The 15,348-nt window shown below is 42.2% G+C and overlaps 1 protein-coding gene across 1 annotated transcript; it reads right to left on the bottom strand.

Moving 5' to 3' along the window:
• Positions 1 to 881: 881 nt before the first annotated feature.
• Positions 882 to 1,840, bottom strand: LOC131499845 (vomeronasal type-1 receptor 2-like). The gene is given in 3 exon segments (XM_058708281.1): positions 882 to 1,253; positions 1,256 to 1,567; positions 1,570 to 1,840. Coding segments are annotated over 3 exon segments (927 nt in total). The 5' UTR covers positions 1,817 to 1,840; the 3' UTR covers positions 882 to 885.
• Between the last annotated feature and the right edge of the window lie 13,508 nt (positions 1,841 to 15,348).

The following is a 15,348-nucleotide window of genomic DNA, read 5'->3' as shown; positions in this document are numbered from 1 at the left end:
AAAATTCACCCTTAACCAGACTCATATCTTTTGCCTCCTCTATTTCTTCAAGCTTAATAGAAAATTCCTCCACAAACGTGTTTCCTCAGGTTGAAAATTCAGGAGTCCATCTTGAAACCTTTTTCTTGTCAACACAGCCAATTGGCATCAAGGTTTTACAGGGCAATCTTCCTTCTACAGATCCTAGAAATGCCTTTATTTTCCCCATGTACCAAATCTCTATTTAATTGTTGCTTCCCACCTGCTGTTCTTTTAAACTTCAGCATCTTTCTGTCTCTTCTTAGTGACCCTATTGCTCATTCTTCCACTGTTTACCTGAAAACATTTTCATATGCTAATCTACACCATAACCATGACTGTGTTTCAAACCACCATGTACCTTAGGAGGTGAGGGACAAAATTTAAAACAAGGCTTTTAATTTCTGCAAGAGCTGAAATGTAACGTTTCTCCTGCTTCACACCCGGCCATTGGCATTAACATCCAGGCCTCTCTTCCTTCTGGATGGATCACCCCACATGAAATTCCTTTTTTAGGGAACTGTCCTTACAATTCCATACCCAGTTAAGTTTTAGGAAAATTTAATACATCAGATTGAAACTGACACTCAAAAACATTTTCAGTATCTCACATACCTTCACGACTATTTTATCATTGCACGGACTCTGAATTTCTCCACAGCAGTTTTCGATGAACCGCACTTATGTAAGTAAGTACATAACACTTTATTTACTACCACTACTAACATTTACTTCTTATTATTAGGACAGAATCACAGTCTGTCTTATTTACTAGTCTATCTACTATGACACTGGTTTATAATTGTGCTTGAGGGTTTGGGTGAGAGGATTTCATCAATGACTAAACAGAGCCCCAAACAAACCATTTTATATTTTTCTGATGAGATCAGGGAATTCTGTCTTTCTTCCACAGCAGAAAGAGCAGAGCCTGTACACAGTGGGATTACGGCTCATGAGAACAAAGGGCGTGACAGTCGGGAATCCTGTGGTGATTAGTATAGAGGTGGTCACCACCCACCAATTGGGATTATCACAAAGAGCCAGATAAACATAAAACACGAAGGAGAGGGTGTAAAAAGATACAAAGGCGCTTACCAGAACAAGGTCGGTGTGGATGCCTCTGGTCTCGGGGGAGGATCTTGGGGAGGCCTTGGTCCTATGAATGTGTTGGACCCGCTGCCTGTGCCTGTTCAGGATGAACACCATTGAGCCGCTGGCCCAGGACATGAGCCCAAACATAAAACATCACGAAAGGCTATCAATGCTGTATACGTGGAGTCTGAGACTTTGTCGTGAAGCGGAGTAGGACAGAACATCATTGTGATGGTTTTGTTACTCCATCTGCCAGTCGCAAACACTGGAAAAATAAAATTTACCAGCATGTGGAGGACCCAGCAGAGGGTATTGAAGGACCCGATGTACTTCAGGGCTTTGGCTTTAAGCTCCGCCCACCTGGACTTTCTGGGGCTGATGGTGATGGCCTGGAAGACACTCAGGAGACAGATGGTGCCAATGGTCACACCCCTGGCCACTCTGTGAATGTATAAACAAGTTTGCATCCAAAATAATTGAGGAAATGTCTTAACCCAAAAGCTGCCATTGTCCTTGGGATTCCTCGGGAGAGAAGGACCAAGGAGTTGGCTACAGTCAGGTGCCTGAGAATTAAATCGGTTGACCTTGGTTTGCATCCACTGAAGGCAAGGGTCACAGAATGATATAAGAGCGAGAAATTTCCCCAAACTCCAACGACTATCTGGAACAGGAAGATCATTGCAAATTTCAAATCCGCGAAGGCCATTCTGTCATTTTCCAAGAATTTGACATCAAAATGCACACGCAGAGCTTTTCTGTAAAAACATGAGTTGTGGGCTACATTTTTCATGGAAACGGAAATCCCCAAATCTCCATGTCTAGTTATTCCTCCAAAAAATCCACGTCTGTAATGTATTTTCTTATGGAGAGATTTACCAACTTCGATTTGTATCTTACCAGAGCACCTGCATGAGCCACTGTTATTAATGCTTCGCATAGCCTAATATTTAATACTCACAAATTTGTGAGCTAGAAACTAAAATTATTCTCCTTTTACAGACAAGGGGAATTTAGGTATGGGGAAGTTGTAGTGAGGGATCAAACCAAGAAAGCCTCATTACAGTGACACTGGTACTTAATATCATACCACACTCTGTCACAGCTACCTCATTTTGTTTTTTAATATTATGCCATCTATAATATTTCCACATTATTTTGTAGTTGTAGTTAAATACAGTCACATTTTAAATTTACTTTGTTTTAAGAGTGCCTGGGTGGCTCAGTCAGTTAAGCATCCAACATTTGATTTTGGCTCAGATCATAATCTTGTGGTTCATGAGACTGAGCTCTGCACTGACAGTACGGAGCCTGCTTTGAATTCTCTCTCTCCCTCTCTGCACCCCCCTTTTCAAAATAAATATATAAACATTAAAAAAATTGTTTTGTATAAACTTTGTTGTAATAATTTGCCATTTGGTTATGTATTTATTGTATATTCTAACACTTTTGAATGAAAATTCAGTACTCTTAATGAGAGTAGATGCATTGAATGATTTTCCACATTTTGATTGGATTTATTTATTTATTTTTGATGTTTATTTATTTGTTTTTGAGAGAGAGACAATGCAAGAGCGAGGGAGGGGCAGAGAGACAGGGAGACAGAGGATCTGAAGCAGGCTCAGTGCTGAGAGTGCAGAGCCTGATGCAGGGCTCAAACTCATGAACAGTGAGATCATGACCTGAGCCAAAGTCGGATGCTTAACCAACTGAGCCACCCAGGCATCCCCTTTTTAAAAAAATATTGATTGATTGATTGATTGATTGATTGGATTTATTGAACATGGAAAAATATAAAGACATTAAAAGGAAAAACTTCATTTTTTGTCAGGGACTAAGTACAATGGCAGTAATCACAGAAATTATTGCACAAAATTATAGTGTGCCCTAAATCATAGAACATGATATTACTGTAACTGACAAAACATGTTAGGGTAGAAAGTAATTTAATACTCATTAGAGTATTGGCGACTATAACTTTATTACATTAGAAAAACTAATTGAGGGGCGCCTGGGTGGCTCAGTCGGTTGGGCAACCGACTTTGGCTCAGGTCATGATCTCGAGGTCCGTGAGTTCGAGCCCCGCGTCGGGCTCTGTGCTGACAGCTCAGAGCCTGGAGCCTGTTTCGGATTCTGTGTCTCCCTCTCTCTCTGACCTTCCCCCATTCATGCTCTGTCTCTAAAATGAATAAACGTTAAAAAAAAATTAAAAAAAAAAAAAAAAAGAAAAACTAATTGAAACTTTAACATTTGATTTGGGAAAGATATTAAAATGCAAAAAAAATTATGTGAAATGTGATTTGGGGTCATGAAATCTTTTGCATTCAATAAATTGAAATGGATGAGAGATGAGCAGAGAGAGCCTGGTAATAATATGGAATGGTTTTAAGCCAGAAAAAAATAACACAAGAAATATTTATGTTTTAAAATTGCTGAAGCCCCAGTTGGTTTCCTGCTGTCTGAACCCTTCAACTCTGGCATTAAAGGACCTTTCTTAATTTCAGGTGACAAAATCATCTCATCTTGATCAAAAGACCACAGATAGCTTCAGTAGACACACATTTTGCCATCTCCATTAAGGACATCACACACAAATTACAGAGAAAATAATTCTGTTTTAGCAATTGCAATTCAGCCACGCTGCTTCTGCTGGGAATTGAGCAAATAAACTAGCTCTATCATACTTATTATGAAGGTATTCTGAACAAGCCTCCCCAAAATGTGCTACTTTGGCATATGGATTAGTTGGAGCCAGAGTCTATAAAACCCAAAGACACAGAAGAGCTTTTACCTTCTCCTTAATGACCTGAAAGAATTTAGATAGGGAGCCTGGCCCAGTAAGGGAACTTTTGTCGGAGAGATCTTTTTTTCTGGAAATCCTATCTGTATGGCAGGGTGAACATCTGCTTACCGAACATCTGCTCTTGTCATTGTCCTATTACTCTCCTCCCTTTGGAAACCTCAGGCTCCTATCTCATTCCTTGGCTCAGAGTGGTAAATAAACCTCCATTGCCTGACTTGTTCCCGGAGTCTCATATTCTTAGGGGGCCCGTGTCTGTAACTAAATTTGTTTTCCTTCGGGTGCCTGGGTGGCTCAGCCAGTTAAGCATCCGACTTTGGCTCAGGTCATGATTTCACAGTTTGTGAGTTCAAGCCCCACATCAGGCTCTCTGCTGTCAGCACAAGCCTGCTTTGGATCCTCTGACCTCCTCTCCCTCTGCCCCTCCCTCATTTTCTTGCTCTCTCTCTCTCTCTCTCTCTCCCCCACTCTGTCTCTCAAAAACAAATAGACATTAAAAAAAAATTTCTCCTGTTAATCTGTCATGTTCATGTGATTATTAGATCAGCCAAAGAACCTAGAAGGGTAGAAGAAATTTTTTCCTCTCCTCCCCAACAATCATATGCACAGACTTTTCCTGATGTAAGTATGGTCTTTTTGAAGTATTCTCTGTGAACTTTGCACATCATATTAACTATTAGATTAATTTCCAAATTACAGTCTTTGACTACATTAAAATAAAGATTTTTTTTGTAAGTAGGCTCCATGCCCACTGTGGAGCCCAATGTGGGGCTTGAACTCATGACCTGGAGATCAACACCTGAGCTGAGATCAAGAGTCAGATGCTTAACATACTGAGCCACCCAGGCATCCCCCAAAATGAGGATTTTAATGCCACTTGGTCAAATCCCAAGAACCACTTTCAGTGAGGATTTCATTAACTTACATCAGCAGCTGTCTGGGGTTGCTGTTGTAGGACCTGCAGCCTCCAGTCTCCCCACAAATTCAGCCCATGCCTCAGGACTTACCTTCCTTCCAGTGGCTTTGGCACTGGCTCAGTTTTTAGCCCCAAAGAACTGCTTTTTGAGACATGAGCTCCTACGCAGATTTGTGATTCATCATCTTTCCTAGCAGATTCTGCCTCTCAGCTGGAAATTGGAAGTCCTCAACTGACTCCCTCCTGCTACCAAGAAAGTGGGCTCCATGTGAAGGTCCTGGCAGCCAGTACATGCAGGAGTGGGGCAGCCAACCCCTGAGATATGTGTAGTGATCCTGAGACCTCCCCTCCCCACAGCACTGCAATTACCACTTCACCTGTAGTGGCAGCGATGGTTCCCACGTGGGGAGCTGAGAATAATTCTGAAAAACATTGCCCTGGTTTTCAGTTCCTGGCAACGATTACAAGTTTCTAGTAAGCATTTCTAATGAGACCATTGGAGAGTTTGAGAGAGGCTCCCCCTGTGTCATGATTCTTGGGGGCAGACAAAGGCTCACTTGAAGCGGACAGGATATGTTGAAGTCTGAAGCATGAGGAACTGGCAGAGAAATATATATGTGTGTGTGTGTGTGTGTGTGTGTGTGTGTGTGTGTCTGTCTCATTGGAGCGCATACTTCCCTAGGGAAATAGTCTATCCAAAATATAATTCTTTATTAATCTGCAGACCCCTGAGTACCACCATTATTTAATTTTAGGCAGAGAAATAGAATCTCACAAAGCACCTGAGAAGGGTTTTCCATTTGGCATGTGCAAAAGGAAGAACATTATACCAATAACTGACTTGAAAAACAAAAACAAGGGGTGCCTGGGTGGCTCAGTCGGTTAAGCATCCATGTCCGACTCCTGATTTTGGCTCAGGTCATGATCTCATGGTTTGTGAGAGTGAGCCTCATGTCAGGCTCTGAGCTGACAGTGTGGAGCCTGCTTGGGATTCTCTCTCTCCTTCTCTCTCTCTGCCCCTCACCCCCTCTCAGAAATAATATAAACAAACATTAAAACAAAACCAAAAACATTTGCTTCATTTGGCCAATTCAATACAAATTAACTAAATGAAATAAAAATTTTCTGGGAAAATATGCTTTGCCATTTTTAAGTAGAGATAGGACTTTTTTTTAATGTTTATTTATTTGGTTTTTTTTTTAACGTTTATTTATTTTTGAGACAGAGAGAGACAGAGCATGAACGGGGGAGGGGCAGAGAGAGAGGGAGACACAGAATCAGAAGCAGGCTCCAGGCTCTGAGCCGTCAGCCCAGAGCCCGACGCGGGGCTCGAACTCACGGACCGTGAGCCGAAGTCGGACGCTCAACCGACTGAGCCACCCAGGCGCCCCGATTTCTTTGTTTTTGAGAGAGAGGGAGAGAGCACAAGTAGGGGAGACGCAGAGAAAGAGAGAGAGGGGGGGAAACACAGAACACTAAGCAGGCTCCAGGCTCTGAGCTATCAGCACAGGGGCTCGAAACCACCGATCACGAGATCATGACCTGAGCCAAAGTAGGACTCGTAACCGACTGAGCCACCAAGGCCCCCTAGAGATAGAACTTCTAAATAATAAAATATCCATAGAGGCATGAGAGTTTATAAAGCAGTTTCTCACAAACAAACAAACAACGACAACAACAACAACAAAAAAGGATAGGTTGTTTAACAGAAAGTTCTGCAACACATTTAAATATCAAGATGTTGCTATTTATTTAAGAGCATTGCAGAGGAATTAAATTTTCCAAACGAATTTTATAAATCAAATAGAATACCGATACTAATATGTCACAAAGTTTGTAGCAATACAGGACTACAAAAAGATTCTACATAGGACTACATAGAAACAAGTAAAATATAGCAAACATACTACTACTAATATAATATAAAAATAATATATGGGGGCACCTGGGTGGCTCCGTCGGTTGAGCGGCCGACTTCGGCTCAGGTCATGATCTCGCAGTCCATGAGTTCGAGCCCCGCGTCGGGCTCTGTGCTGACAGCTCGGAGCCTGGAACCTGTTTCGGATTCTGTGTCTTCCTCTCTCTGACCCTCCCCCGTTCATGCTCTGTCTCTCTCTGTCTCAAAAATAAATAAACGTTAAAAAAAATTAAAAAAAAATAATATATGGTTTCCTAGGACTTCTATAACAAATTTCCACAAAATTTGGTGAAATAAAACAACAGAAATTTGATCTGGAGTCCTGAGGTTCAAAGCCTAAGTGGCCAGTGGACCATGCCTTTTTTTGTTTTGTTTTGTTTTGTTTTGTTTTGTTTTGTTTTGGACCGTGCTTTATCTGAAGGCTCTAAGGGGGAATACTTTCTTGCCTCTTTCTAGCTTCTGTTGGCTGCCAGAAAACCTTGGAGTTCCTTGGCCGACAGCTCCACAACTCTAATCTTTGTATATGTTATCACATGACCTTCTTCCCTCTGTGCCTTTACTTAGCCTTCTTACGAGACACCAGTCATTGGACCTCTGTCTATCTGAATTCAGTATGACCTCATCTTACCTTGATTTCATCTGCAAAGACCCTATTTCTAAATTAGGTCACATTCACAGGTTGATGGGGATTGAACTTGAAATATTCCTGGGGACACAATTCAAACCACAACTGTGATTAAGTGCATTTTATGTACTGAATTCAGGAACGATTAAATATGAGACAATCTACTAATAAAATTCCTTGTATTTATAGATAGAAAAATAAAATGAGGAGATCATGTTCATAGACACAAAAGCATCCCTTGGCAGAATTCAACAAGTGCTAAATTAAAACACTCAAAATTAGGAACTGATGGATTTTTGCTAACTTGACAAAACTAAACATTCATTGTTCTCATGAGAATGAATCAGGAAGATTCCCACTAAGGTCAGGAATAAGACTAAAACATACACAATTACTTTATAGTCATTTGATATTGCATTGAAGGGTTAGCCAAGGACATGTTAAAGTGGCATAAGAACTGAAACAAAGAGGGGCGCCTAGGTGGCTCAGTCGGTTAAGCGACCCACTTCTGCTCAGGTCATTATCTCACTGTTTGTGAGTTGAAACCCACCTCAGGCTCTGCACTGACAATTCAGAACCTGGAGCTTGCTTTGACTTCTGTGTCTCCCTCTCTCTCTGCCCCTCCCCTGCTAGTGCTCTGTCTCTCTCTCTCAAAAATAAATAAACATTAAAAAAAATCTTTTTAAAAGAACTGAAATGAATATATAAAAGTCTGTTAGCAAAAGATATAATTGTATATTTGGAAACACAAAAGGAATTGATAGGAAAAAAAATAATTTGGTAAACTAATATATTATTGACATACAAAAAAACAGGTATCTACAAATGTACAAAAAATAATAATTTACAAGTTACAATTGAGATGGGAATTACAGTTATTTAAAGAATAAAATAACACAATAAAATAAACTAGGAATAGAGGCACATGGCTGGTTCAGTCAGTAGAGTGTGAGACTCTTGATCTCACCCTGGGTGTAGAGCTTACTTAAAAATAAATAAATAGGGGTGCTTGGGTGGCTCAGTTGGTTAAGTGTCTGGCTTTGGCTCAGGTCATGATCTTGTGGTTCATGAATTCGAGCCCCACATCAGGCTCTGTGCTGACAGTGTGGAGCCTGCTTGGGATTCTCTCTCTCCCTCTCTCTCTCTGCCCCTACCCCATTCATGTGCACTCTCTCTCTCTCTCTCAAAAAAAAAAAAAATATATATACATTTATATATTATTATATATATTATATTATTATATATAATATATATATAGTGTTTAAGTACTCAATGTGGGTTTTTTTGGGGTTTTTTTTGTTTTTTTAATTTTTTTTTCAACGTTTTTAATTTATTTTTGGGACAGAGAGAGACAGAGCATGAAGGGGAAGGGGCAGAGAGAGAGGGAGACACACAGAATTGGAAACAGGCTCCAGGCTCCGAGCCGTCAGCCCAGAGCCCGACGCGGGGCTCGAACTCACAGACCGCGAGATCGTGACCTGGCTGAAGTCGGACGCTTAACCGACTGCACCACCCAGGCGCCCCTCAATGTGTTTTTATTTTTTTTTTAATTTTTTTTTTCAACGTTTTTTATTTATTTTTGGGACAGAGAGAGACAGAGCATGAACGGGGGAGGGGCAGAGAGAGAGGGAGACGCAGAATCGGAAACAGGCTCCAGGCTCCGAGCCATCAGCCCAGAGCCTGACGCGGGGCTCGAACTCACGGACCGGGACCGCGAGATCGTGACCTGGCTGAAGTCGGACGCTTAACCGACTGCGCCACCCAGGCGCCCTCAATGTGTTTTTAAAAATAATAATAAATACAAATTAAACTAGGAGTAAATCTAACAAAATACTTTTAGTATATGTGAGAAAAACCACAGAAAATTCCTGAAATAGATGCATGTAGACATAAGCAAATAGAAAAATTACATCACACTCTTGGGTAGAAAAACTCAATGTTATAAAAATCATCAGTTGTCCTTAAGCTGATTAAAAACGTAATTTTGGGGCGCCTGGGTGGCGCAGTCGGTTAAGCGTCCGACTTCAGCCAGGTCACGATCTCGCGGTCTGTGAGTTCGAGCCCCGCATCAGGCTCTGGGCTGATGGCTCGGAGCCTGGAGCCTGTTTCCGATTCTGTGTCTCCCTCTCTCTCTGCCCCTCCCCCGTTCATGCTCTGTCTCTCTCTGTCCCAAAAATAAATAAAAAACGTTGAAAAAAAAAATTTTTTTTTAAAAAAAGAAAAGAAAAATAAAACTATCTCTATTTAAAAAAAAAAATGTAGGGGCGCCTGGGTGGCGCAGTCGGTTAAGCGTCCGACTTCAGCCAGGTCACGATCTCGCGGTCCGTGAGTTCGAGCCCCGCGTCGGGCTCTGGGCTGATGGCTCGGAGCCTGGAGCCTGTTTCCGGTTCTGTGTCTCCCTCTCTCTCTGCCCTTCCCCCGTTCATGCTCTGTCTCTCTCTGTCCCAAAAATAAAAAAAAATAAAAAAAAAAAAAAAAACGTTGAAAAAAATAAAAAAAATAAAAAAAAAAATGTAATTTTACCTCAGTACAGATACCATCAGTTAGTTCTTAGAACTAGGCATGTTACTGTAAAACTCTTATGGATGAAAATACAAATAAGGGTAGCCAAGAGAACTCTAAAAAAAAAAAAAAAAAAAAAAAAAAAAAAAAAAAAGAGGGGCACCTGGGTGACTCAGTTGGTTGAGTGTCCAACTCTTGATTTTGGCTCAGGTCATGATCTGAGGGTTATGGGATCGAGCCCTGAGCTGGGCTCTGCACGGAGCATGGAGCCTGCTTAAGAGTCTCCCTCTGCCCCTCCTCCACTCGCACTCTCTAAAATTAAACAAACAGGGGCGCCTGGGTGGCGCAGTCGGTTAAGCGTCCGACTTCAGCCAGGTCACGATCTCGCGGTCCGTGAGTTCGAGCCCCGCGTCAGGCTCTGGGCTGATGGCTCGGAGCCTGGAGCCTGTTTCCGATTCTGTGTCTCCCTCTCTCTCTGCCCCTCCCCCGTTCATGCTCTGTCTCTCTCTGTCCCAAAAATAAATAAAAAACGTTGAAAAAATAAAATAAAATAAAATAAAATTAAACAAATAAATAAATAAATAAATAAATAAATAAATAAATAAAAAGAGGGTAGCTAGCCCTATGAGATTCTATGTTGATCCTGAATAGACTAACAGACAAATATCCAGAAATATAACAACATGCATAATATGAGCCAAGAAACAACAAAACTACATTGTAGTTGGCATCATTAATATTTTTTTTTGCCTCAGAACTTGATGTTTCTTATCACAAGGAAAAGTAAAATTCGATTTATTCTTCACATCCTGTAGCAAGACAAAGGCCCAATGACAGATAAACCTAACACAGCAAAAGAAAAAAGAAGTTTTTTATAAGGTAAGTTATGACAAGTTTTGCCAGGATTTTAGTGTTTCTGAGAGAGGGCATGCCCCCAGACCTCTCTACTCCTGTACTGTCACTGTGTCATTCCCCTCGATTCTTGCTTTGGAAGTGGATAAAAAATGTTTTCTCTGATTCCTTCTTTTTTTTTTTTAAGTGTTCTTTTTTTTTAAGTTTTTTTTTAAGTGTTCTTTATTTATTTTGAGAGGGGGAGGGGCAGAGAGAGGGAGAGAAAGAGAATCCCAAGTGACATAGGGCTTGATCCCACAAACCCTGAGATCATGACTTGAGCTGAAATCAAGAGTCGGACGCTCAACCAACTGACTGAGCCACCCAGGCACCCTGCTTACTTCTTTGATAGACTCAAAGAAACCTATATGCACATGATCCTCAAATGATCAGTCAATGGTCTTCTGCTGAGGAAAGGCACACAATCTCATACTCCCGGAAGCACAATGTCTCTTGAGATAGGACACTTCTTCCTGAGGCCACAGGTTCTATCTCACATGTGATCAGAGGCTTTCACAGGTTCTACATGACTCTTCAGACCAGCCCTACCACAGAGGCTGAGCCTTGAAAATCTGACATCAGAAGGTGACTGATGAACACCAGTCAGGGGTACACTCATCTCCTACAGGGATTCTGTTCTCCCTTAAGAATCCCTCCAGATCCACTCAAATACAATGAATTTTCCTGGAGATATCTACCTCTTGGAGATAGATTGGTAGGTTTGGACAGAAGCTTTCATCCTCCCTGGGACCCCTGCTCTTTCCACCCATCCTATCTAAAAGTATGATGTTCTAGTCTTTCCCAAGAGCCCTCATCTCAAGGAATCTCTTTGTGTTGGTTTGAAACCTCAAGAGCTTCCTAGGTGGCATCTGAAACCAGACCCTGTGCACAGAGGGCAAGGATGGATGGAAGAAAAAGGCAGGCCACTCCAGTTTGGTAGGTGGCAGATATAATAAGCAAGTGAGAATTTGCATACAAGGTTTGTCTTGTGCACCATAAAGTGAGTAGGCCTCTGCTCCTACCCACCAGAATCTTTCAAGCTTGGACAGAGACCTTAATAGGATTCAGTCACATACACCATCCAGATGGTCTCAACGACACATTGCCTCCTCAAGGCTGCATCCTTGAAAATGGTTCCTAGTACAGCGGGTTGAACATACATTCCAAGGACAAGGGAAGGGGTTAGAAGCCTCTGGTCACTGAGGGCCTGCCAGCTCTCATGTCAACCAGTGGTCACATCTTTTCCATGACCTCCCCCAACACTCTGTGACCATGTAATTGATTTAGTAAGGTGGGAAGAGCAAAGTGCAAGAGGCACCTTATGCTGGGTCATGGGTCTGGGGTTCCCTTGCCTGACTTAGGTCTCTGATTTACCCAAATATTGATAAATATAGTTTCCTCTCTAGGTGGTAGTAAGACAGTAGGAGGCTCAGTTTACACAAGAAGTAGAAAATGGAATCAGTGATGCATGAAAGCATGGAATCCAGCTTAAACTCAGCCATGAGGTACTAGGTCTCTTTGGAAAGGAAACAAAGAGTCCTCCATCATCTGAAGCACACTGTGGCCTTGGACAGCTGGACACCGCTGATCTAATTCCATGCCTGCATCACAGAGCAACAGGGAAGACCCAAAGGATTCTTATGGGTGAGGTAGGGGACCAAAAGAGAAAATGATCCCACAGCCCCTGCCCTTCCATCCGCTCTTACAGATACTGCCACCATCCTGGCCCAGCACAATTGCCCCACCCTTCTCCAGGACTCCCTACGTCCCATCCCCTTCCTCCTGCCATGTCTTACCTACACTTTGGAATAACTTTCTAGTTATTCCACTGATGTTAATCCTCACATAACCCAAACATCACCTGCATAACCCTTCAGCCTTTAGAAACCTCAGGTCTGACCACATCAGATCCGAGGTCATGAAAGTCTGAAGTTTTTCCAGGAATTTTTGCCAGTTCCCATGGATTGGCAGGATCTCCACCATCCTTCATTTACTTTTCCCTGAAAAACCTGTGGACCCAGGTACAGAATTCAGTCTCCCCTCTAATTATCTCACAAAAATAAAAGGCTTTTTTAAAAAGCCTCAGTGAGCCCTTGAACTTTATACACTGTAAGATGGCACAAAGGGAAACATCAGCATACTCCGTAGAAAATGATTTCATACACTCTTACGGTGATTTTTTCTTCCTTCCAAAGTTGCTTTTGCACTGCCAAGCCAATGAGGACTCTCAGCTCTCCCCTTTCCACCTATGCAATGTCCCCCATGCTGACCACTCTGCTCTCCCAGACCCAATGTTTTTTTTTGTTTTGTTTTGTTTTTTTGTTTTTTTTTTGGGACAGAGAGAGACAGAGCATGAACGGGGGAGGGGCAGAGAGAGAGGGAGACACAGAATCGGAAACAGGCTCCAGGCTCCGAGCCATCAGCCCAGAGCCTGACGCGGGGCTCGAACTCACGGACCGCGAGATCGTGACCTGGCTGAAGTCGGACGCTTAACCGACTGCGCCACCCAGGCGCCCCAGACCCAATGTTTTAATTCATTACCATTTTTTCAGTGATCAATTTGCTTCTCCCAAATCATACCCGACCTACACACCCAAACTCATCCTGATTTGGAGACTGAGGGAAGCTTCTCTTAGCATAACACAATCTGTTAGAGGGGAGGGAAATGTGTGAATACAAACACCATACGATCACTTTCGGAAACTAGAAAGAGTCCAAAATTTTAGCCAAATGGCAGGTGAACAAGTTAGTCTTCAAAGGTTTCATGGATGTGGGTAGAAGACACAAGACTCCTAGATCAGAGACAAGGGCTTTATTATTCACAGTACCACAGGTAACATAAGCTTGATATGTGCATTGGTTCCCTTTGGCCCCCAAGTTTCAAACTGATCCAGCTTTTGCCTGGAAACATTACCTTAATTTTCCTGCATGACAAATAAATCTGTTCTATGACCCAAAAGGAGAAACCATCTGTTTTCTAAGGCTGTTTTCTATATAGACACCTTTGGGAAAATAGAAATAAAATCTATCAACAACTCTGCCCACAAGACACACAGAAACTTGAAAATCCCATGAGTATCAGCTCCTTCTTTCAAAGCATCATTATTTTTTTAAGATTTATTTTTATTTTTAAGTAATCTTTACACCCAACATGGGACTCAAACCCACAACCCCAAGGTCAAGAGTCATATACTCTATCAACTGAGGCAACCTGGTACCCCACAGCTCCTTATTTCTGTATAGTTGACTTCTGGTAAATTTTCCCATGAGTATACCCCGCCATTGGACAGTGGCAAATCATAGAGAATAGGCTGATACCAAATTCATTAATCATTTGATTAAAGTTACTATCATCAGGGCCCCATGCAGTCAGATCAGGGAAGCCTGACCTCAGAATACACTCAAAGTCCCAGATTCAACCACCTGAAAAATTTCATAAGCCATCAGGACATGCTTTGGGGAGCCCGGTGGTTTTCTCCTTAAGTGTTTGCATTGACCTTTATATTGAAGCTGTATCAGGGATTTGTTCTAATCAAGTATGGTAAGGTGACAGAAATGGAAATGAATGCCTTTGAAAAAAGAGTTTACTACTTACAGCTCCTGGGGAAAAGGAACATTTCACACCACACAAGACCCACAGGGAAGTACCAGGCAGGGTCAGTAGGAGTCTGAAGGAGCAAAGGGAAAGCACTGCCCAGAGCATTTAGTGCACTTTCTGTGGGAAGAAAGAAGAGAGGGAAATCAAACCACTTAAGATTGGCTGGTTTGAATAATTTCAGTGGACTCTGGACAGTAGGTGTGGTCCCCAGTCATTCAGTGCCCGGCCCAGGGGTGATTTAGGGCAAGGGTAAATATTGGTTTGGTATGTGAGAGTTGGTTAGGGCTCTGGGCTCTGGAATGGCCCGGTGGGTTTACACAGACGATTGTCACAATGTGAGGCAGTGGTTAGCTATCTCTAGGCGTTAACTAGCACAGAGCAGAGCAGTCTCCCTAGAATTAGGAAAGCCTCCAAGATGCCAAAGTATCATAAAGCACAGAAAATAATAATAATTTTTAAAACCTTGATTAATACATTTCACTTGGCCAGGGTTATTAATCCAGGTACACACTACTCTGGCCTGCAAGGAAGAAGTCTAGAACTATTTCTTCACTCATAATAACCATGATCGGTGAGTTGAAGCTGATTTGAATGCCTTCCAGGGCCAGTATGTTGTTTCCTTAAATACTGGCAAAGTCTCTTATGACCACCCCTAAGGTTCATGTCAGCCTATGCTCAGGGGTGAGGGATGTCAATGAATGGTTTCCACATAAGAAGAAGAATCCCACGGATGTACACAGCGTATGTACTTAACAAGTGTTTTTTTTTCTACTTTTTTTAATGTTTGTTTATTTTTGAGAGAGAGAGAGCAAGCAGGTGAGGGGCAAAGAGAGAGAGAGAGAGAGAGAGAGAGAGAGAGAGAGAGAGAGAGAGAAACAGAACCCAAAGCAGGCTCCAGGCTCTGAGCTGTCAGCACAGAGCCTGACATGGGGCTTGAACTCACAAACTGTGAGATCATGACCTAAGTGAAGTCAGATGCTCAACCAACTGA

Source organism: Neofelis nebulosa, chromosome 17, assembly GCF_028018385.1.
Source record: "Neofelis nebulosa isolate mNeoNeb1 chromosome 17, mNeoNeb1.pri, whole genome shotgun sequence".
Lineage (NCBI taxonomy): Eukaryota > Metazoa > Chordata > Mammalia > Carnivora > Felidae > Neofelis > Neofelis nebulosa.
Note: the sequence above shows the minus strand (reverse complement) of the source record. Positions and strands in the feature narration are given on the sequence as shown.